The sequence below is a fragment of the Bufo bufo genome, chromosome 8, assembly GCF_905171765.1.
Source record: "Bufo bufo chromosome 8, aBufBuf1.1, whole genome shotgun sequence".
Classification (NCBI taxonomy): Eukaryota; Metazoa; Chordata; class Amphibia; order Anura; family Bufonidae; genus Bufo; species Bufo bufo.
The window spans coordinates 104,611,852-104,637,176 of record NC_053396.1 but is presented as its reverse complement, the minus strand read 5'-3'; the positions used below and the strand labels follow the sequence as shown (position 1 = coordinate 104,637,176).

Here is a 25,325-nt window from a genome sequence, read left to right as displayed (position 1 = left end):
TGTGCCAACACTAGGGTTAAGTTTGACTAGGCAGGCTATAAGTATACCAAGTTTAGCACAGTTTAAAGGGGTTGAGCAGTGTTATCATATTGATGACCTATCCTTAGAATATGTCACCAAAATCAGATCGGTGGGGTCCAGGAAGCTGGACCCCCACTGATCAGCTATTTCAATAGGCCACGGCGTTGTCTTCATTGCACGTGGTCTCCCTTGTTGCGGTGATCAGTGGCGGATTATAATAGGGGCGTTTGGGTCGGCAGCCCCGGGCCCAGGGTGAGTGAAGGGCCCATCGCCAATTCGCCATCCCTAACGTCCCATTTGCACCACAAAGTTCAACAACACAGCCCACATGAAGTAATATGTCTGCGCTCTGCAGTTGGCAATACGCTGATGCGCTGCCTGCTGCAGTAACAGCAGGGCCCTGTCCCCGTCAGCGGTGGAAGCCAGGAGTAAGGAAGAGTGAGAACATGAACAAGAGTGAGAAGAGTGAGGTCTCGAAGCAGGGCACGTGACTCATTGTACCTCCTCCAGCACAGAAGGCGAAGCTGATTATCCTCGCCAGCCGCCATGCCCACCCCATCTGTGACCTCACTAATGCCCGCCCCTCCTTCTCAGCGCCAGCCAGCTTCATCAGACCGTGGTTTGGGTCTGTGTGCAGTGCGGGAGCGGCAACAGCAACCAGCAACCTCCATCTTGCCAGCAGCCAGGAATGCCAGAGTGAGTACTGCGGCCAAAGCCCCTCACAGATGCCCAGGCCAGCACACCAAGTTTTAGAACATCAAAATGGTGAATTATTAATCTTTGAATGACACAGGGATTAATAATCCACCATTTTGATGGTCAAACACTCGCCGGGCTGGGCATGTGTGAGGAGAAATTTCAAAACTGGTTCTACGGAAAATTGACTTTGTTGTCACTAGCAACCAATTAGATTCCACCATTCATTTTTCAGATCTCCTTTGGGAAATGAAAGGTGGAATTCAATTGTTTTCCTTTATCACCAGTTTTGCTAAATCTTCCCCTCTAATAAATTTTTTTTAATTTAATATATTATTTGAATGACCATTTACCATTGTTATAAAAACTTGAATAAAGGGTTGAAGTTTGGAAAGAATTTTATGTTGTATATTTCTTCTTAAATATTTACTATAAATAGAATTAACTATGGGGCAGAACACAGAATGGGGGTCGGGTCGGGTCATAGATAAATAGAGGAAAGGGGCCCAAGTTAGGGAAACAGCCCCAGGCCTATGATGCACTTAATCCGCCCCTGGCGGTGATGCAGTGTAACTACAATTCAGTGACAATTACACCGTCTGCTGATACAAGCTAGACTGTGTGCAGATAAACAGTGAAGAGTATGCAGTGCTAAAACAGCTGATGGGCGGGGGTCCTGGGAGTTGGACCCCCACCGATCTGATACTGTCTTACTATTACACAGTATTAGCATACCTTTCTCCCCTCCATCTGTTGTGTCGTTTCTATAGAAAAACGTCCCGACCTCAGTGCACTTTAGATCTGATTACCATATCTACTAATAGCTGTTTTTCTCTGAACTGGTGCAACAGATGGGAGAAGGGAGAAAGGTATCCATCGATTTTACTGAGGAAGCTCTACCAGGCATGGTTCCTGGTTTGATACTAATTATCCTAGTGACATTCCTTTTAGCATTTCTTTCCTTTTTCCTAGAATCAAATGCTCCCGGGTGGTATTATACACATTGCAACCATCTCTCTAACATTTTGGACAATTGTTTGGGATGGATTACATTTAGGTATCCTACATCAGTCCAATAAAGATGTACAGTATAACACATAAAGACAACAAATTGTGGAGCAATGATGCGCTGGGTATCTTACAGCGCCCTGACATATCAAACAGGGATATATCTAGAGAAGGTTTTATGATCTGTAATGTGCCGATGACACAACCTTGCTAATTTTGGTCTCTCCTTAAGAAGTGCCATTACATTATAGCAGTTTACTCATCTTCCAATTAATGAACACATAGTCTGATTAATTCATTTAGAACGGGACCCATAGCAGGAAAATGGAGCATGCCAGAAACAAATGCCTGGGTCTCACCACCGATTCTGAGCCAAAAGGGCAGAAGTGCCTCAGTTAATTGAACTTCTCATCTGATCAATTACTGCCAGGCTTTGAAGATACATGGGTAATTTAGTTTACTTAAGATATTTTAGCAATCGTCTCTTAGAGGCGTGCCAGAATTCATTTCATTTGACTAATACAAAAAATACAGTTTAATTTCAGAGGCAAATGAAGACTCCAAAGTTATGATAAAAAACATACTGCATAATAATATTATTATTATTATGCGTCAGATACGCATGAAAAATCTGCACACAAATCACACATGATACAGAATTAAGACAACTTTAAGGGGTTGTACAGGATGGTCTGTCTTAAGGATACTCCATCAATATTAGACCGGCGGGCATCTATCCCCCCACTGTGATACTCAGCAGAAGTGGCCAAAATCATTAAAAACAAAAAAGATAGCATTTAGTAATTATAAAAATAAAAAAAACGAGGATGACAGGCAAATTTATATCAAATTTATATGTATTAGGCAGAGAGAGGCCAAACAAGTTATAAGAGCTTCTAAAGCACAGGCAGAAGAGAAATGAGCCCAGTTAGTGAAAAAAGGCAATAAGTAGTGGATGCATGGAATAGCCTTCCTGCAGAAGTGGTAGCTGCAAATACAGTGAAGGAGTTTAAGCATGCATGGGATAGGCATAAGGCCATCCTTCATATAAGATAGGGCCAGGGGCTATTCATAGTATTCAGTATATTGGGCAGACTAGATGGGCCAAATGGTTCTTATCTGCCGACACATTCTATGTTTCTATGTAGCTCTGGAGCTGGGACTACACAGCTCTCTCCATTGTGTAGCGGATGGAGCTGGTAACTGCAGCGCTGATTCCTCTGAATGGGAGCAACACTGCAGTTACCAGCCCCATCCACTACACAACGGACTGAGCTGTGTACTGTAGTTCTGGAGCAGACTCCCAGTGCTGAGTGTGAGACGTCGGGCCCCTGCCAATCTGATATTGCTGGTAGCAGATTAATAGGTTTTTCAGGAGTTCATCAATATCAGGATGGTGGGGGTCCACCCATCAATGAGCTGTTTGAAGAGGCTGTGGATCTCAGCAACGTACATTGTATAGTGGCTGTGCTTAGTATTGCAGCCCACCTGAATGGGACTGAGCTGTAAATATGCCATGTGACCAATGAACGTGACGCCATTGTCCTAGGAAGAGGCCGTGACGCTCACTGGAGCACTGCAGTCTCATCAAACAGCTGACTGGAAGGGGTGCCGGAAGTTGGAGACACACAATCAGATGATGGATATACTATCATTATCAAACTCCCAGAAACCCCTTTAACCGCCTCCGGACCGCCTAACGCAGGATCACGTTCCGGAGGCGGCAGCTCTGCGCACAGTCACGCATATATGCGTCATCTCGCGAGACGCGAGATTTCCTGTGAACGCGCGCACACAGGCGCGCGCGTTCACAGGATCGGAAGGTAAGCGAGTGGATCTCCAGCCTGCCAGCGGCGATCGTTTGCTGGCAGGCTGGAGATGCGATTTTTTTAACCCCTAACAGGTATATTAGACGCGGTTTTGATAACAGCGTCTAATATACCTGCTACCTGGTCCTCTGGTGGTCCCTTTTGTTTGGATCGACCACCAGAGGACACAGGCAGCTCAGTAATAAGTAGCACCAAATACCACTACACTACACCCCCCCTGTCACTTATTAACCCCTTATTGACCCCTGATCACCCCATATAGACTCCCTGATCACCCCCCTGTCATTGATCACCCCCCTGTCATTGATCACCCCCTTGTAAGGCTCCATTCAGACGTCCGTATGTTTTTTACGGATCCACGGATACATGGATCGGATCTGCAAAACACATACGGACGTCTGAATGGAGCCTTACAGGGGGGTGATCAATGACAGGGGGGTGATCACCCCATATAGACTCCCTGATCACCCCCCTGTCATTGATCACCCCCCTGTCATTGATCACCCCCCTGTAAGGCTCCATTCAGACGTCCGTATGTTTTTTACGGATCCACGGATACATGGATCGGATCCGCAAAACACATACAGACGTCTGAATGGAGCCTTACAGGGGGGTGATCACCCCATATAGACTCCCTGATCACCCCCCTGTCATTGATCACCCCCCTGTAAGGCTCCATTCAGATGTCCGTATGTTTTTTACGGATCCACGGATACATGGATCGGATCCGCAAAACACATACGAACATCTGAATGGAGCCTTATAGGGGGGTGATCACCCCATATAGACTCCCTAATCATCCCCCTGTCATTGATCACCCCCCTGTCATTGATCACCCCCCTGTAAGGCTCCATTCAGACGTCCATATGTGTTTTGTGGATCCGATCCATGTATCCGTGGATCTGTAAAAAACATACGGACGTCTGAATGGAGCCTTACAGGGGGGTGATCAATGACAGGGGGGTGATCACCCCATATAGACTCACTGATCACCCCCCTGTCATTGATCACCCCCCTGTAATGCTCCATTCAGACGTCCGTATGTGTTTTGCGGATCCGATCCATGTATCCGTGGATCTGTAAAAAACATACGGACGTCTGAATGGAGCCTTACAGGGGGGTGATCAATGACAGGGGGGTGATCACCCCATATAGACTCCCTGATCACCCTCCTGTCATTGATCACCCCCCTGTCATTGATCACCCCCCTGTAAGGCTCCATTCAGACATTTTTTTGGCCCAAGTTAGCGGAATTTATATATTTTTTTCTTACAAAGTCTCATATTCCACTAACTTGTGTCAAAATTTATATTCCAGACTTCTTCTCACGCTTTATGGCCCCTAAAATGCCAGGGAAGTATAAATACCCCACATGTGACCCCATTTCGGAAAGAAGACACCCCAAGGTATTCCGTGAGGGGCATATTGAGTCCATGAAAGATTGAAATTTTTGTCCCAAGTTAGCGGAAAGGGAGACTTTGTGAAAGAAAATAAAAATCAATTTCCGCTAACTTGTGGCAAAAATTTTTTTTTAGATGAACTCGCCATGCCCCTCATTGAATACCTTGGGGTGTCTTCTTTCCAAAATGGGGTCACATGTGGGGTATTTATACTGCCCTGGCATTTTAGGGGCCCTAAAACGTGAGAAGAAGTCTGGGATCCAAATGTCTAAAAATGCGCTCATAAAAGGAATGTGGGCCCCTTTGCGCATCTAGGCTGCAAAAAAGTGTCACACATCTGGTATCGCAGTACTCAGGAGAAGTTGGGCAATGTGTTTTGGGGTGTCATTTTACATATACCCATGCTGGGTGAGAGAAATATCTTGGTCAAATGCCAACTTTGTATAAAAAATGGGAAAAGTTGTCATTTGCCGAGATATTTCTCTCACCCAGCATGAGTATATGTAAAATGACACCCCAAAACACATTGCCCAACTTCTCCTGAGTACGGCGATACCACATGTGTGACACTTTTCTGCAGCCTAGGTGGGCAAAGGGGCCCACATTCCAAAGAGCACCTTTAGGATTTCACAGGTCATTTTTTACACATTTTGATTTCAAACTACTTACCACATATTAGGGCCCCTAGAATGCCAGGGCAGTATAACTACCCCACAAGTGACGCCATTTTGGAAAGAAGACACCCCAAGGTATTCCGTGAGGGGCATGGCGAGTTCCTAGAATTTTTTATTTTTTGTCACAAGTTAGCGGAAAATGATGATTTTTTTTTTTTTCTTACAAAGTCTCATATTCCACTAACTTGTGACAAAAAATAAAAACTTCCATGAACTCACTATGCCCATCACGAAATACCTTGGGGTGTCTTCTTTCCAAAATGGGGTCACTTGTGGGGTAGTTATACTGCCCTGGCATTTTAGGGGCCCGAATGCGTGAGAAGTGGTTTGAAATCAAAATCTGTAAAAAATGGCCGGTGAAATCCGAAAGGTGCTCTTTGGAATGTGGGCCCCTTTGCCCACCTAGGCTGCAAAAAAGTGTCACACATCTGGTATCACCGTACTCAGGAGAAGTTGGGCAATGTGTTTTGGCGTGTCTTTTTACATATACCCATGCTGGGTGAGAGAAATATCTTGGCAAAAGACAACTTTTCCCATTTTTTTATACAAAGTTGGCATTTGACCGAGATATTTATCTCACCCAGCATGGGTATATGTAAAATGACACCCCAAAACACATTGCCCAACTTCTCCTGAGTACGGCAATACCAGATGTGTGACACTTTTTTGCAGCCTAGGTGGGCAAAGGGGCCCACATTCCAAAGAGCACCTTTCGGATTTCACCGGCCATTTTTTACAGATTTTGATTTCAAACTACTTCTCACGCATTCGGGCACCTAAAATGCCAGGGCAGTATAACTACCCCACTAGTGACCCCATTTTGGAAAGAAGACACCCCAAGGTATTTTCATGATGGGCATAGTGGGTTCATGGAAGTTTTTATTTTTTGTCACAAGTTAGTGGAATATGAGACTTTGTAAGAAAAAAAAAAAACAAATCATCATTTTCCGCTAACTTGTGACAAAAAATAAAAAATTCTAGGAACTCGCCATGCCCCTCACGGAATACCTTGGGGTGTCTTCTTTCCAAAATGGGGTCACTTGTGGGGTAGTTATACTGCCCTGGCATTCTAGGGGCCCTAATGTGTGGTAAGTAGTTTGAAATCAAAATGTGTAAAAAATGACCTTTGAAATCCTAAAGGTGCTCTTTGGAATGTGGGCCCCTTTGCCCACCTAGGCTGCAAATAAGTGTCACACATGTGGTATTGCCGTACTCAGGAGAAGTTGGGCAATGTGTTTTGGGGTGTCATTTTACATATACCCATGCTGGGTGAGATAAATATCTTGGTCAAATGCCAACTTTGTATAAAAAAAATGGGAAAAGTTGTCATTTGCCAAGATATTTCTCTCACCCAGCATGGGTATATGTAAAATGACACCCCAAAAAACATTGCCCAACTTCTCCTGAGTACGGAAATACCACATGTGTGACACTTTTTTGCAGCCTAGGTGGGCAAAGGGGCCCACATTCCAAAGAGCACCTTTCGGATTTCACCGGCCATTTTTTACACATTTTGATTTCAAACTACTTCGCACGCATTTGGGCCCCTAAAATGCCAGGGCAGAATAACTACCCCACAAGTGACCCCATTTTGGAAAGAAGACACCCCAAGGTATTTCGTGATGGGCATAGTGAGTTCATGGAAGTTTTTATTTTTTGTTACAAGTTAGTGGAATATGAGACTTTGTAAGAAACAAAAAAATATATAAAAATCATCATTTTCCGCTAACTTGTGACAAAAAATAAAAAGTTCTATGAACTCACTATGCCCATCAGCGAATACCTTAGGGTGTTTACTTTCCGAAATGGGGTCATTTGTGGGGTGTTTGTACTGTCTGGCCATTGTAGAACCTCAGGAAACATGACAGGTGCTCAGAAAGTCAAAGCTGCTTCAAAAAGCGGAAATTCACATTTTTGTACCATAGTTTGTAAACACTATAACTTTTACCCAAACCATTTTTTTTTTACCCAAACCATTTTTTTTTTTATCAAAGACATGTGGAACAATAAATTTAGAGAAAAAATTATATATGGATCTCGTTTTTTTTTGCAAAATTTTACAACTGAAAGTGAAAAATGTCATTTTTTTTGCAAAAAAATCGTAAAATTTTGATTAATAACAAAAAAGTAAAAATGTCAGCAGCAATGAAATACCACCAAATGAAAGCTCTATTAGTGAGAAGAAAAGGAGGTAAAATTCATTTGGGTGGTAAGTTGCATGACCGAGCAATAAACGGTGAAAGTAGTGTAGTGCAGAAGTGTAAAAAGTGGCCTGGTCATTAAGGGTGTTTAAGCTATGGGGGCTGAGGTGGTTAATAAAGAATAACTAACACAACATTTGTTATTTTGTGTTAATAACGTAATACACTTCTGACATTACTCCATTGATTTAACCCACTGTGTCGGTAATATCTGCCAACAGTCCGCTCTATGCACTACTATTTGCAACCAATACTGAGGCACAATGATAGGGTTCTGTAGATAGCAGCTAGGTATTGGGGTATGTTCACATAGTGGAAATACTAGTATTTACATGGAATCTGAGGCATTCAGTGGGGCCAACTAGCATGCGGCTACTTTCAAACCTGCGTTCGGTGCTGATCCGTCTTGTATCTGCACAGACGGATCTGCACCGATAATGCAAACGCTTGTATCCGTTCAGAATGGATCCGTTTGCATTATTCATAAAAAAAAAAAAGTCTAAGTCAAAACGGATCTGTCTTGACTTACATTGAAAGTCAATGGGAGGCGGATCCGTTTTCAATTGCACCATATTGTGTCAGCGAAAACGGATCCGTCCCCATTGACTTACATTGTAAGTCAGGACGGATCCGTTGGCTTTGCATCCTCAGGCGGACACCAAAACGCTGCAAGCTGCGTTTTGGTGTCCGCCTCAAAAGCGGAATGGAGACCAAACGAAGTCAAACTGATGCATTCTGAACGGATCCTTATCCATTCAGAATGCATTGGGGCTGAACTGATCCGTTTTGGGCCGCTTGTGAGAGCCCTGAAATGGATCTCACAGGCGGACCACAGAAATGCCAGTGTGAAAGTAGCCTAACCTCTTGCAGTTTCCTCTTCTTGTTGTGGACTTCACGTCCATGTGGAAAAAACATAGCCGTGTAAACAATGGGTTTCACACAGATTTCATGTGGATTTCAGCACGGAATACAATTAATTGCTTACCTACTTGGACATGGCTGATGAAGGGTTAAACGCTATTGATGCACTTTCATTTTGGAGCCACCACCAGCAGTAACCGTCTATGATATGGGGGGTCAGTAAATAAAGTCACTTGTGCAGACCGCCTGTCGGAAGTGCTGTGCCCCTGCACTGTTACTATATCATATTACTCGCACTATAGCCCTATGAAGAGTACTATTTAGTTAATTGTATCACTGACAACCAAGTCCTTAAATGGTCTTGGATTTTTGTAATCGAGGGATGATCTGAATCTGAAACCCTCCTAACACAATGAACATTGCTGAATGCTGAAAGGAAAGGTACAGATACGTGTAAAAATAGCTTTTACATGAATCACTGGTCATATAATTACTACATAATAATTAATGGCAGGGATATCACGTGAATTGATTACCTTCTTCCACAGTGGAGTCTAACTGAGTTACTTTGATGACAAGCAAGTCCACTCTCTCCTGCAGTGAATTCATCCTCATGTAGAAACTGGTTGCTTCATTGAACAGCTCTCCAAAGATGTCCTCTGCATGTCGGCCTACATCATGGGCAATGCAAATACATAAATTACTCATTCAATTACCAGAAGTGAAAATGGTGCAGCAAACTATGAAATTCAACAATTAATAAATTGATTGAATTACAACAATTAATGAATTAATTGAACAATTAATAAATTCATCATATCATATAAACTCTGTGCACATATAATCATAGTTAATCTCTACTGGGCTCATTTTTCAACTATGAATCACACATCGGTAATATAACGGCAGCAGTTCTAATACTCATCCAAAGTATGTGGGCATCTATGAGTTAGCAGCAGTTTGGAATATAATTCTGAAAATATAATTGTCAATACATTTTTTAAAGGTGTGGGAAAAGTGATTTCATGAATTTTTGTAAAATACTGTAACTTATTAGGGAATTTTTCAAACATTTATTAAAAAGCAGACTCTAAAATGTTCCCTTTAGCAACTCTCTTAGCGTTACCAAAGAAATCCCAAAGAAAGCGTGTACTGTACGCTGAATACAGATAACTGTAAGATGCAGAGGCAGGCGTCTCAGCCTGCATCTTCCCTCCTTGCCTGCTGCCTCCCTACATCTAACATATACACAGTCGAGTCACATTAATATGACCACCAGCTAATATCCAGAGTAACCTCTGTGTGCAGCACAGACAGCAGCTAGACGGGCTGGGAGTGACTAGGTAAGTTCCTGGTAGGTTGTCACAGGAATCTAGAGCCATGCTGACTGCACTGCATATCATGGCTGCTGGAGGGTGCGTGGCAGAGGATCTACGGAGCGGAGTGAACACGATGATCAAGGTGGTCCCACAGATGCTCCACTGGGTTCAGGTAGGGGAATTAAGGGGCTAGGGTAGTACTTGGATGTCTTGGTACTTCTCTTCCAAACAATGTAGGACATTTCTAGCCATGTGACATGTTGCATTGTCTTGCAGGAAGACAATCAGCATGTATGGGTGTACGTGATCTGCAAGGATGAATCAGTTGAGAATACCTTCCACATGGATGAGTGGACCCAGAGAATGCCATGAAAATATTCCCCATAGCATAACGCTGCCACCAGCAACTTGTGTTCTTCCAGCAATGGTTTCAGGGTGTTTGTTTTCTGATGTTTTTCACCTGACATGCCAACGTCTATCCGTTTGATGTAGCAGAAAACTCATCAGAGATGTTAACCCTTTGCCAATCAGCGGAGGTCCAATTCCAAAACCAATAAAATTGAAGCCTTTGATGATTATGCAACTTCGTTAGCAGAGGTGCAGTGATAATCCGTCTGTTTCGGAGCCCCATACACAGTAAGGTTTTCTGAACTGTTGTTTTAGACACATGTCTGGCAGCCCCCTGGTTCATTTTGGTAGTGAGATGCTCCCCTGTAGTGTGTCAGTCCACCCTTGTGCACCTTCATACGTTCACCTCTCTCATCAATGGCACGTGGTGCACCGTAGTTTCCACATCTTTTTTTTTCCATGGTGTCATTTGTTCCCTCTTTATACACCTCTAAAAATACTGCCACCCTTGGCCCAAAAGCCAATAATAATCCCTTTTTGCAACTCTGATAAATCGCCCTTTTTACTAGGGATCGACCGATATTGATTTTTTAGAGCTGATACTGATACCGATAATCTGTGAACTTTCAGGCCGATAGCCGATAATTTATACAGTTATTCTGTGAATTTTAATTAAAAAAAAAAATAAATAAATAACTCCTACACAAATCTGCTGAAAATGTTTATTGTTAACGTGTAGTTTTTTTTTTTAAATCTTTCTTTTTCATTTATACATATTTTGGTGTTTTTTTTTTTCTTTTTTACTAACTATTAGCCCCCTTAGGTACTAGAACCCTTGTCCTATTCACCCTGATAGAGCTCTATCAGGGTAAATAGGATCTCACACTGTCCCTGCTGCTCTGTGCCTTGTGCACACAGCAGCATGGAGCTGACCATGGCAGCCAGGGCTTCAGTAGCGTCCTGGCTGCCATGGTAACCGATCGGAGCCCCAGGCTTACACTGCTGGGGCTCCGATCAGAACTGCCACTGCACCACCAATGAAATTACTTAAGTTGGGGGGAGGGGGACCCTGTGGCCACTGCCACCAATGATTAATACTGGGGAGCTTGGGTGGGGGGGCGCACTGCGCCACCAATGTCTTTAATACTGGGGTGGGGGGGACACTGCGCCACCAATGTCTAATACTGGGGTTGGGGGGGGCACTGCGCCACCAATGTCTAATACTGGGGTGTGGGGGCGCGGTACCTGAGGGGTTAACTGCCGTGGATCGCAGCTACCGCTCAGAGCCTCATAGAGGTCCGGAGACGGCTATGTGATTCTGCAGCCAGCTCCCGCCTCCTGTATATGAATTAATGAGAGAGTTACCTTCATTGGTGGCACAGTGGCCACAGCCCCTTCCCTCCTCTTGTCCTCACTCCTCTTATTGGCGGCAGCGGCAGCGGCAGCACAGGGGGAGGGAGACACTGCTTCCTTCTCCCCTGTGCTGCTGAGGGAACACGGAGAGCGATGACAGCAGTGCGATCTGTGTTCCCCATACGTTATCGGAATATCGCCAAAATAGATGCCGATACCAATAACGTTCAAAATCCTGAATATCGGCCGATAATATCAGTAAAACCGATAATCGGTCGATCCCTACTTTTTAACCATGACAGCAACAAGAGATGTGTGTGCAGACAGTCTATCCACACCTTATATATCCACCAAGCCAGCTCTACACACGTGACTTTCTTCATGAGCTGCCGATGTTGAAAGTAGGAAGTGGTCTTAATAATGGGACTCGACTGTGTATATCTTGCTTTGAACTGAAAACCTATACAGCCTACATGTGTCCCTGTGTGTAACACTTGCTTTTAGTGCCAATGCGTACCTCTACCTTCCTGATGCTCACTAGCTAACTAGTTGCTGGGACACAGTCAGTGGCGCACATGTAGAAGGTATAGTTTTTAAGAACAAAGCAAGATATGTATAAAGAAAAGGGAAGTTCAGCAGCTCTCACCTGCCCCTCCTTCAGCTGTGAGCATGGAAGACCCGTGTCAGGTAACGGGCAGCATATGCAAGAAAAGGTTGAAAGAAATCCAGCTCCACTTGAATAAAGGAATGTAGATTTCTTTAGCTTGCAGTAAAAACTCATCCATGAATTACAAAAATAGCAGTCTTGTCTATGCGTTTCGGGCTACCAGAGACAAGTCCAGCCCTTCCTCATGACACAGAAAGACATTAAAAGTGAGACCTTTTAAGGGGGAGGGTGCACCTGTGTTCACTGATTGTTTCCACAGGTCTATAACCGCCCCCAAGAAAAGGTGCCACACCTTCAGTTAACTCTTCTCATGAAAAATAAATGAAAGGAAAAACAAAAAGCATGAGACCATACATATACATAGTAAAAGATATATATATAATGACTATGCAAAAAAAAGTATATATATATATATAGAAAGGATACGCATAAGGTGTATGCTGGATACATAACAGTTATTTGGTAGAATATGGTGGAATGTGATGGAAGTCAAATCAGCAGAAATTTTGCTCCTATAATATTCCCAGGAAAAGGAGGAGGAGAGGATTTATTGCACTAAATTATTGGTATTTAGATTATTGCTGCAGGATCAGATCTAGGCGTTTGTTGAGCCCCTCAGGTTGACACGTGTTCAATGAAAATATCCAAAAAGACTCTCTGTTTAATAATTTTTTTCTATAATCTCCTCCACGTTTAGGCAGAAAAACTTTTTCTATGCCTTGTACTACCATATCTGATGTGTCCCCACCATGGCAAACAGCAAAATGCAGACTAGCTGCAGATACATTGCGGCTGCCATGGTGGAGTACATCAGAGATGTGTTTGCGTATCCTGGATTTTATTGCATTAATAGTGCAGCCCACGTATTGCAATTTACATTTTGTGCAAGTAATTAAATAAACAGCATGGGTTGTGTTGCAATTGAGATACGCTTTCATTGGGAAAACTCTGTTATTTGCAGTTGAAGAGAAAGTTTTGGATATTAACATATGTGTGCAGCAAATGCACCTGTGATGTCCACACCTATAACTCCCCTTGGTCCTAAGCCACACTGGTTGCCATTTTTTCTCTTCTTGATACAGGCTGGGGCTGACATAGTTTGCAATTGTGGGCGCCCTTCTAGCTGCGCATTTGACCCCATCTACAACTATGTAAGTCCATTCTTTATCATATGACAGGACGGGAAAATACTTTTTTACAATATGACATATTTGTTGGTATTGTGTACTGTATTGTGTCACAAACAGATTGTTTCTTCTGCCCTTGTCCTTGATATTATGATTTTTATTTTTATTAATATTTATATTACTTAGGGCTCTTTCACACTTGCGTTCTTGTCTTCCGGCATAGAGTTCCGTCGTCGGGGCTCTATGCCGGAAGAATCCTGATCAGGATTATCCTAATGCATTCTGAATGGAGAGAAATCCGTTCAGGATGCATCAGGATGTCTTCAGTTCCGGAACGGAATGTTTTTTGGCCGGAGAAAATACCGCAGCATGCTGCGCTTTTTGCTCCGGCCAAAAATCCGGAACACTTGCCGCAAGGCCGGATCCGGAATTAATGCCCATTGAAAGGCATTGATCCGGATCCGGCCTTAAGCTAAACGTCGTTTCGGCGCATTGCCGGAGCCGACATTTAGCTTTTTCAGAGTGGTTACCATGGCTGCCAAGACGCTAAAGTCCTGGCAGCCATGGTAAAGTGTAGCGGGGAGCGGGGGAGCAGCATACTTACCGTCCGTGCGGCTCCCCGGGCGCTCCAGAGTGACGTCAGGGCGCCCCAAGCGCATGGATCATGTGATCACATGGATCACGTCATCCATGCGCATGGGGCGCTCTGACGTCATTCTGGAGCGCCCCGGGAGCCGCACGGACTGTAAGTATACCGCTCCCCCGCTCCCCACTACTACTATGGCAACCAGGACTTTAATAGCGTCCTGGGTGCCATAGTAACACTGAACGCATTTGGAAGACGGTTCCGTCTTCAAATGCTTTCAGTACACTTGCGTTTTTCCGGATCCGGCGTGTAATTCCGGCAAGTGGAGTACACGCCGGATCCGGACAACGCAAGTGTGAAAGAGGCCTTATGCCTGTATCGGAAGATGGAGCCTCCTTTTGCAATAAATATTCCTGTCTAGGATAAAGGAGGGATCCCCTTTCAATGGTTGACACCTGTGCTATAGCATCCTCTACAAGTTTTGCGCCATAGCCTCTTTTGCCCAATCTATGGGAGATATGTCTAGCTTCCTCCATAAAGCTCTTTTCTTCCGTGCAATTCCTTCTTGCACAGATTATTTCTCCCCTGTGTATGTTGGCAATTATATGTTTTGGATGACAGGATGTTGCATATAGCGTGGTATTGCCTGCCTTAGGTTTCCTATATGTGCAGGTGGAGACCCGATTGGTGGCAGGGTCCCCCCTCAGGCGCAAATTGATGTAACCACAAAAGGATGGTATGGCCGCCACATCGCCCGTCCAGATTAGGATCAGGTCATCGATGTAACGGCCATACCACCTGATGTGGTGCCAAAAAGGGTGGGTGTCGATGAAGAGAAAACACCTCTCCCACCATGCCAGAAATATGTTAGCAATGGAGGGAGAGAATTTGGCCCCCATCAAAACCCCCGATGTCTGAAGGTAAAATTTATTGTTGAACATGAAGAAGTTGTGCCTGAGGAGGAAGTCCACCACCATCAGGACATATTCCTGCAAACCTACAGTAATGTTCCCATATATCTGTAGGAACCAGGTTAGGGATTTAATGGCCAATTCGTGAGGAATATTGGTATACAAGGACACTACGTCCGCTGTGATCCATACATAATTTGAGGACCATTCAATGTTATCAATGGTTTGCAGGACGGACATAGTGTCCCTGAGATAACCTGGTATTAGTGGTATAAGTGGCTGAAGTATGGAATCAACCCATTGTGACATTCTTTCGGAAAAAGAGCCAATGCCCGCTACAATTGGCCTGAGGGGAGGTGGAAAAACATTTTTATGTGTTTTTGGAAGTGAGTGAAACACTGGAATAACCGGGGATACAATGTAGATATATTCTGATTCCTTGTTAGTTAGGAATCCTGGTTGGAACCCTAAGTCCAAGATGTCCCTCAGTTCCTTCTGGAAAGAGGGGAGGGGATTGTCACTGAGAGTGACATATACTGTAGTGTCACTGAGCATGGATTCAATCAGGGTCCTATATAGACCACTCTCCAGCACGACAACCCCGCCCCCTTATCAGATTGTTTGATTACAACGTCTACCCTCGTTTTCAAATCCTGGATTGCCTTTTTTTCTTTTTTAGTAACATTGTTACAACCCCCAGGATTCTGGTATCGATCCAGTGCTGGAGATCTGGACTGAATCGGATAGAAATCCCGATTCTTTGTATGAAAATGCATGGACCTATTATACAAATCCAGATCCTCCAGGACTGTATTCGACTCCTGAAGCTCACATATATGCATAATTTCAAGAAAGCTCATGTGTCTGTTATTTAAAGTACTTGTATCGACAAAGACAAGGGGACCACTTGTGGACGCAACAGGGTGATCAGCGCCCCCAACCTCCGCAGAACATACCTCATCACCACCCACCTGAAAATGCCGACGGAGAGTGAGGGCGCGGGCCAGCCTGTTGACATCTAGAAGCGTCCTGTACAGATCAAATTGGCAGGTAGGAGAAAAGGTTAAACCTCTCTTGAGTATACTGATGTCATCAGCTGACAATATGGAGGAGGATAATTTAATTACTTCCAATTCATCCTGTCCTTCAAGCAAGATATGCATTCATATGTTAGATTAGGGGGGAGCAGGCACGGAGAGGAGAGGTAGGCTCTGCATGGGCATGAGCGGTGAAAAGTCACAAACTTGCGACGCAAAGGACCTTTGCGTAACAATCTGTGCCAGAAACATGCCTAATTTAGGTGTATTTCTAATAGATGACCCCCAAAAAGTCACAAATTAAGTCTAAAATATAACATGTGCTGTAATTTGCTACTTTTTTTCACTCCATAGGGAAAAAAAAGTCCAGAATCAACTGTCTGTAGAAATGGAGGCTTAGAGGCCTTGAAAAGATTCTCCACCCAGTGGAATGTAGAGGACCTTGACACCACAGAATGTCCTCCTGTGCAGAATACTCTTGAACAAGACTGAACCTTAGAAGTACCTTGTATATGGCTCTGATGACCTAAGTGCTGGAAGTTCACTAACTCTTTTGGTAGAAGTTATTGCCAACAGGAAGGAAACCTTCCAAGAGAAAATCAAGAGAGGATTCCTGAAGATTCTCAAAGGGAGACTTAGGGTGCATTTACACCAACAGATTATCTGACAGATTTTTTGAACTATCATTAGTCAGATGGCCATTTAAAAACACAGATTTTTTGTTATACACACCAGCTATTGGTCTGATTGTACAGAAATTGGTCAGAAAATTTATTGGTGTAATACAGCCCTCATACAACCTTAATAGGATCAACAGAAGATCCCAGGAGGAGATAGGATGGAGTACTTTGGGCATGAGTTTAGAGACTGCATTATAAAATATCTTCAATAGATGATCTTGAGAATATTTTATGCCAAGGGAGGCAGAGTGGCAATCCAGAATTGCAAGATAGATGGACTAAGACATCTGTCAAACCCTTGTTCGCTCCAGGAGTGAAATCACTCATAGAGGACTGGATGTCATCCCTCTGTTTTCATACCATCTTATGAAGACTGGCTTCACTCTGGAATAGACCTTGTTGGTAGAAGATCTCCTGGAATGATTTAGGGTCTGGAATAGGGTTTCAGAAAGTCCTTGATATCTCAAGAGCTCTCTGTCAACCTCCACCCAGCTAACTTCAAGCTGTGCAGGTTGTGTCATTTCTGGCTGCCTTGAAACACCAGATTGTGCCTGAGTAGAGTATCAAAAACTGACCTTGGCTCAATGGCATTAGTTGAGAAAAACAAGCTCTATTGGGCCAGTAAGGGATTATGGCAAAGCGAGAAGACCATCCTGAAGGGCTTTAGTATCACTCTCTGAATCATTGCTACTGGAGGAAATATATATGACAGTGGAAAATTCCATGGGATTGACAGTGTCCAGAACCAGTAGACTGTCTTCATTGGACAGGGAGCAGAAGACCACAAGCTTTGCATTTCCCCATAAGAACCACCACTGAAACGTCCAACTTCCGAACTGATCTGATGGAACACTTCTGGACACTGTTAAGCCTAGAATATACTCTGCAATAAGGCTATTCGGATAATTCTCTGCCAAACAAAAGATTATCTCTGCCTTGTTCAGTAGAGGAAGAATCTTGTACCTCCCTGTCTGTTGATGTAGGAGGCAGCTGTGGTATTGCAAACTGAAGAAAAAGTTTATTTCAGCCTCCACATAAAACAATCAAATGACTAAGAGTGTTTTATATATAGGGATGAGCGAATCGACTTCGGATAAAACATCCGAAGTCTATTCGCATAAAACATGGAACCGAACCTGAGTTCGGTAAAAGGTTTTTAACAGTAGAAATTAATTTCTGAAGTTATTACCCGAAGTCTCGCGAGACTTTGCAAAGTAATAACTTCAGCTCATCTGAGCGAGCGCTCCGTACAGTATTCTAACGAAGTTTTATGCGAATTGACATCCGAAACGCATCACAGGAGGTGCATTTTTCTGTGCACTATGTGTTTGGCATACCTGGATTTTATGACTATTTTTCAATAAAGGATACCATTGTTTTATCCGGAGGCTGGAATGAACTTTTTCTTCAGTTTGCATTTGTTGTAGTGCCACGTTTTTCCGTGCATGGACCTCTGCATTTGAGCTGGTGTGATTATCTTTTGCTTGCAGCTGTGGTCTTGTTACTGACTGCTTTTAACTCCCAAAGATCGGTGGGCATCAGACTCTCCTGGGAGGAACATTTCACAGCGGGACTGTCCAGATGAGCTCCTCAGCCTCAGTGGAAGACCTTTGTAGTTATGTAAGGGCCTCATGCACACGACCGTTTTTTTTTTGCGGTCCGCAAAAACGGGTTCCGTAGTTTCGTGATCCATGTCAGTTTTTTATTCCGTAGGTCTTCCTTGATTTTTGGAGGATCCACGGACATGAAGGAAAAAGTCGTTTTGGTGTCCGACTGGCCGTGCGGAGCCAAACGGATCCGTCCTGACTTACAATGCAAGTCAATGGGGACGGATCCGTTTGACGTTGACACAATATGGTGCAATTGCAAATGGATCCGTCCCCCATTGACTTTCAATGTAAAGTCAGGAGTCCCTATTATACCATCGGATCTGAGTTTTCTCCAATCCGATGGTATATTTTAACTTGAAGCGTCCCCATCACTATGGGAACGCCTCTATGTTAAAATATACCATCGGATTTGAGTTATATAGTGAAAACTCAGATCCGACAGTATATTCTAACACAGAGGCGTTCCCATAGTGATGGGGACGCTTCAAGTTAGACTATACTAAGAACTGTGTACATGACTGCCCCCTGCTGCCTGGCAGCACCCGATCTCTTACAGGGGGCTGTGATCCGCACAATTAACCCCTCAGGTGCCGCACCTTAGGGGTTAATTGTGCATATCATAGCCCCCTGTAAGAGATCAGGTGCTGCCAGGCAGGAGGGGGCAGACCCCCCTCCCCAGTTTTAAATTCATTGGTGGCCAGTGCGGCCCCCCTCCCCTGTATTAAATTCATTGGTGGCCAGTGCGGCCCCCCTCCCTCCCTCCCCTGTATTAAATTCATTGGTGGCCAGTGCGGCCCCCCCTCCCTCCCCTGTATTACATTCATTGGTGGCCAGTGCGGCCCCCCCTCCCTCCCCTGTATTACATTCATTGGTGGCCAGTGCGGCCTCCCCTCTCCCCCCCCTCCTAATTAAAATCCCCCCCCCCATCATTGGTGGCAGCGGAGAGTTCCGATCGGAGTCCCAGTTTAATCGCTGGGGCTACAATCGGTTACCATGGCAACCAGGACGCTACTGCAGTCCTGGCTGCCATGGTTACTTAGCAATTTTAGAAGCATTATACTTACCTTCGCTGTCTGTGGCCGGCTGGGCGCTCCTCCTACTGGTAAGTGAAAGGTCTGTGCGGCGCATTGCTTATAGCACAGACCTGTCACTTACCAGTAGGAGGAGCGCCCGGCCGGTCACAGACAGCGAAGGTAAGTATAATGCTTCTAAAATTGCTAAGTAACCATGGCAGCCAGGACTGCAGTAGCATCCTGGTTGCCATGATTACCGATCGGAGTCCCAGCGATTAAACTGGGACTCCGATCAGAACTCTCCGCTGCCACCAATGATGGGGGGGGGGATTTTAATTAAGAGGGGGGGAGGGAGGCCGCACTGGCCACCAATGAATTTAATACAGGGGAGGGAGGAAGGGGCCGCACTGGCCACCAATGAATGTAATACAGGGGAGGGAGGGAGGGAGGGTCGGAGGGGGGGCCGCACTGGCCACCAATGAATTTAAAGCTGGGGAGGGAGGGGGTCTTCCCCCTCCTGCCTGGCAGCACCTGATCTCTTACAGGGGGCTATGATACGCACAATTAACCCCTCAGGTGCGGCACCTGAGGGGTTAATTGTGCGGATCACAGCCCCCTGTAAGAGATCGGGTGCTACCAGGCAGCAGGGGGCATTCATGTACACAGTTCTTAGTATATTCTAACTTGAAGCGTCCTCATCACTATGGGAACGCCTATGTGTTAGAATATACTGTCGGATCGGAGTTTTCACGAAGTGAAAACTCTGATCTGAAAAAGCTTTTATGCAGACGGATCTGCGGATCCGTCTGTGTGAAAGTAGCCTACGGATACGGATCACGGACGACAATCTTGTGTGCATCCGTGTTTTTTCACGGACCCATTGACTTGAATGGGTCCGTGAATCATTAAAAAATAGGACAGGTCATTTTTTTTGACAGACAGGAAACACGGATCACGGACGCGGATGAACAACGGTGCATTTTCTGAGTTTTCAACGGACCCATTGAAAGTCAATGGGTCCGCAGAAAATCACGGAAAACGGAACAACGGACACGGATGCAACGGACACAACGGTCGTGTGCATAAGGCCTAATTCTGAGTTATCGGTGGAAAAGATCTCTAACTGGGGGAATTCTCCCACCAAGATACTGTAGGGACTGGAGAGTTGACAGGCCCTGTTCATTCCATCAGGTATTCCCATAGGTCCATAAACTCCCACTGGAAGGGTCTCAGGTGGAAGTATGTGCAGGTGGAAATCCAAGCAAATTTTGAATTTGTCGTTCTACAACCTACAGTAGTTTTTTGTAGTTCGCCAGGCCAGGAGATCTTTCACTATGGAACATATAGCAGTTGTCCTCTTTTCTGTTTCCTTAACGATAAATAATAAAATTAACAACCAGGCCTCTTTGAGTCTTAGTGACCCAGTATTTTTTGGCATTTTTTTCATCACATTTTGAGAGCTATAACTTTTTTAATTTTTCCACGAACTTGGCTGTAAGAGGGCTTGTTTTTCACAAGACAAGTTGTATTTTTAATGCCATCATTTTCGAGTATATTGTGAAAAACTTAAATTTTTTTTGGAGGGGGGAGCTGGAAGCAACACTAATATCACCGTTTTGGGGCCTTGTTTTTAGGGTATAGTTTTTATTCTGCTGACCAGTACAATTACAGTGATATATAGTTTATTTATGTATTACTACATTTACACAATAAAAGCACGTCACCAAAAAATTTGTTTTGTCACTATATTCTTAGAGCTATAACTTTTTTTTTTTTTTTTGCTGACATAGATGCGTGAGGGCTTGTTTTATGATTTTTCATTATTACCATTTTGAAGCACTGGTGGGTCTAACAAAAAACTGTAATTCTGACATTGTTTTTTATTCTATTTTTTACACTGTTCATAGTGTGGGTTAATTGGGTAATTTTACTGTTCGGGTCATTCCAGATGTGACACTATCACTGATGTGTAGATTTATGTTGTTTTTTTTTTTACATAATAAATCTGTAAAGGCAATTTTTGTGTTTCTTTAACATTCAACATCAAACATTTTTCACATTTTATTTTTCAGTCCCAAAAGTGGACTTATCTTGAACTTATTACACCAATAGCTGAAACAAACTACTTGCAGTAGAGGGGTTAGTTTTACACTGACAGGAAGCCTATCTGACTCTACCTCTGGCAGGGCCTAACAGGCTTTCGTAGTTGGCAAGACCAAAAGGCTATTGTAAGGCCTTTGACTGCCATAACAACCCCTTGAAAACCTGCAATCGTGCTGTGGGGATTGGGGGTGGAAAGGCTGACAAGAGAACCCCCTTCCTTTCTCAAACACCTTAGATGCCCTGGTAGCTGTTGACCATGGCATCCAATGGGGAAGATCAAAGGTTCCTCTGCTCTCCGCCATTACAGCAGGGTCGCAATTGTATATTATAAACCTTGACCCACTCCTGATTGAACAGGGGCTCTTGCTATACCAGTGCTTCTCAATTATTTTCTGTCATGCCCCCCCTAGGAAGAAGAAAACATTTCGCGCCCCCCGCGCGACTGTAAATAGTATCATTTGTCGGGGGCCGGGGGCTCCCTCTCTCCAGCCGTAGAGTTGCTATGCAACTGACGCCGCGTGGGACGCCGCTTGTGGATGACGGACACTTATGGGGGGATCTGTGGATGACGGACACTTATGGGGGGGATCTGTGGATGACGGACACTTATGGGGGGGATCTGTGGATGACGGACACTTATGGGGGGGATCTGTGGATGACGGACACTTATGGGGGGGATCTGTGGATGACGGACACTTATGGGGGGGATCTGTGGATGACGGACACTTATGGGGGGATCTGTGGATGACGGACACTTATGGGGGGATCTGTGGATGACGGACACTTATGGGGGGATCTGTGGATGACGGACACACACTTATGGGGGGATCTGTGGATGACGGACACTTATGGGGGGATCTGTGGATGACGGACACTTATGGGGGGGATCTGTGGATGACGGACACTGTTATGGGGGGATCTGTGGATGACGGACACTGTTATGGGGAAATCTGTGGATGACGAACACTTATGGGGGGGATCTGTGGATGACGGACACTTATGGGGGGATCTGTGGATGACGGACACTTATGGGGGGATCTGTGGATGACGGACACTTATGGGGGGGATCTGTGGATGACGGACACTTATGGGGGGGATCTGTGGATGACGGACACTTATGGGGGGGATCTGTGGATGACGGACACTTATGGGGGGATCTGTGGATGACGGACACTTATGGGGGGGATCTGTGGATGACGGACACACACTTATGGGGGGATCTGTGGATGACGGACACTTATGGGGGGATCTGTGGATGACGGACACTTATGGGGGGGATCTGTGGCTGGCACTGTTACAGGGGGATTTGTGGCTGGCACTGTTATATATGTGCCATCCACAGACCCCCCACCCCATAACAGTGCCATCCACAGTGCCCCCCCATAACAGTGCCATCCACAGACCCCCCCATTGCCGTTCCAGTACAGTTATAGAATGTGTAAAATTAATAATGATTCTATTCATGAGGCCCCCTCTGTAGTAGAACATTCAATATATTCATCCTACTCACAGGGCTGTTATCGTAATCCAGGCCGGCCGGGCAGACGAGCGGCAGCGTCACTGACTGACGTCACGTGCCTGCCCGGCATACTTTATGAATGAAGCAGGCGGCGCAGGCACGTGACGTCAGTCAGTGACGCTGCCGCTCGTCTGCCCGGCCGGCCTGGATTACGATAACAGCCCTGTGAGTAGGATGGATATATTGAATGTTCTACTACAGAGGGGGCCTCATGAATAGAATCATTATTAATTTTACACATTCTATAACTGTACTGGAGCTGGGGGCCGGAGCACAGTGAACGCACCGGCCCCCAGCTCCTCCTCCCAGTCCCTCCCCGCTGATACATCGTAGCCTGCGATGCTGGAGCATGGCTGGAGGGAGCGGTGGGGCGGGGCTATAGTACAGTGACCGCACCGCCCCACCGCTATTGCCGGCCCCCAGCTCCAGGCCCTGAACGAGCCCCCCTTTACGGAGCCTGGCGCCCCCCCTGGGGGGCGCACCCCACTATTTGAGAAGCACTGTGCTATACCCATGCAATCAGCAGAACAAGTATGGTGGGTGGTTCTAATGTGGCAATCACAGATTTTGAAGAAGTTCATTTGACTTGTTCACACTGGAATTTAAGAACTTTTCTTATCTGTGAACCCACCAAAATCCCTTCTTCTTTTAGAAGTGTAGGACAAAACCTGATGTTCTTTCCCTTATGTACTCCCATATGGTTATATTTGATAAATTATTTTTCATCTCCTGTACCTCAAAAGTGAATAATGATGTAAAAAGCAAAGAAAAAAATTGTTATATTTAAAAACCCTTATGTAATAGGACAATTCTAAATCCAGATTCTATTTTCACACCCAACATTACTTTAAAAATTACAGGATACACATCCTGCAAGAACTGTGAAATTTCCCTGTAGGGTCTATGGCCAATCCGCCCCTGGCTATCAGACTTATTATTATTAGCTTTGGGTTTCAAACATGGATTCTCTAGCTGTGAGCTCCCCTTAAAGAATATACCAGAACACATCATGATATGGGTATTATTTTCATGTACACATTAACAACCAGAATTGTAAGGCTATTTGATAGATAAGCATGGGATTTATCTAATCAGTTTAATATTAAAGGGGGTTGTGTCACTTCAGCAAATCACATTTATCATGTAGATAAAGTTAATACAAGGCACGTACTAATGTATTCTGATTGTCTGTATTTCCTTCTTTGCTGGCTTGATTTATTTTTCCATCACATTATACACTTCTGGTTTGTATGGTTACGACCACCCTGAAATCACGCAGCTGTGGTCATGCTTGCACACTATAATAGACATAGAATGTGTCGGCAGATAAGAACCATTTGGCCCATCTAGTCTGCCCAATATACTGAATACTATGGATAGCCCCTGGCCCTATCTTATATGAAGGATGGCCTTGTGCCTATCCCATGCACTCCTTCACTGTATTTTCAGCTACCACTTCTGCAGGAAGGCTATTCCATGCATCCACCACTCTCTCAGTAAAGTAATACTTCCTGATATTACTTTTAAACCTTTGCCCCTCTAATTTAAAACTATGATAGAAACATGTCCCGTAATGAGAGAGGCTGGGACTTTTTCGTATAGCATGCAAGCACGGCCACTGCTGCTGGATTACTTGGTGGTGGTAACTAGTGTTGAGCGAACTTCTGTTATAAGTTCAGCGTCTAAAATTCGGCTTCCGGTTAGCGGAGAATCCCGATATGGATTCCGAATTCCGTTGTGGTCCGTGGTAGCAGAATCAATAATCGGCCATTATTGATTTCGCTACCACGGACCACAACGGAATTCGGAATCCATATCAGGATTCTCCGCTAACCGGAAGCCGAACTTTAGATGCCGAACTTAAAACAGAAGTTCGCTCAACACTAGTGGTAACCATGGAAACAAGTGCACATGTAACAGGTGAGCCAGTGCCATAGGTACAAATCTGCTGACAGATGCCCACGGAATAACAGATCTGCACTTACTTAAGCTTCCCAGTTGCTTGATGATGGCGGCCAGGGTACTGTTGGTGACACACTCCAACTCACTGGTGACTGCATCGGGCACTATCCCACGACATAAATGCCGCGGTTCTATATTTCTCTTAACCAATGGCATTTTTTGCTGTTGGGTTCAGATGTACAGAACATCAAAGGGGAACTGAAAAGACAATAAAAGAGACCCAATGTTTCCACCATCTGTAATAGCAAATCTATAAATAACAATAGAAATTCACACAGAAGATTTGTTAATCAGCTAACCTTTATAATGCATATGTCATTAACTCCCTGCTGTCTGGTAAAAATCCAGTTAATATAACATCACTTAAAGTGGCATTTCGATTGTTAGAAGTTATCCCCTA

The 25,325-nt window shown here is 44.6% G+C and overlaps 1 protein-coding gene across 1 annotated transcript in view; it reads right to left on the bottom strand.

Annotated features, from left to right (window-relative positions):
- LOC120977257 (wiskott-Aldrich syndrome protein family member 3-like) overlaps positions 1-25,081 on the bottom strand; it is a 47,938-nt gene extending 22,857 nt beyond the window's left edge. Inside the window, exons 1-2 of the mRNA XM_040405108.1 lie at positions 24,949-25,081; positions 9,227-9,361 (exon numbers count right to left, since the gene is read on the bottom strand). Coding sequence (XP_040261042.1) covers positions 9,227-9,361; positions 24,949-25,081 — 268 coding nt within the window. The remainder of the gene's footprint in view (positions 1-9,226; positions 9,362-24,948) is intronic.
- Positions 25,082-25,325: the final 244 nt, after the last annotated feature.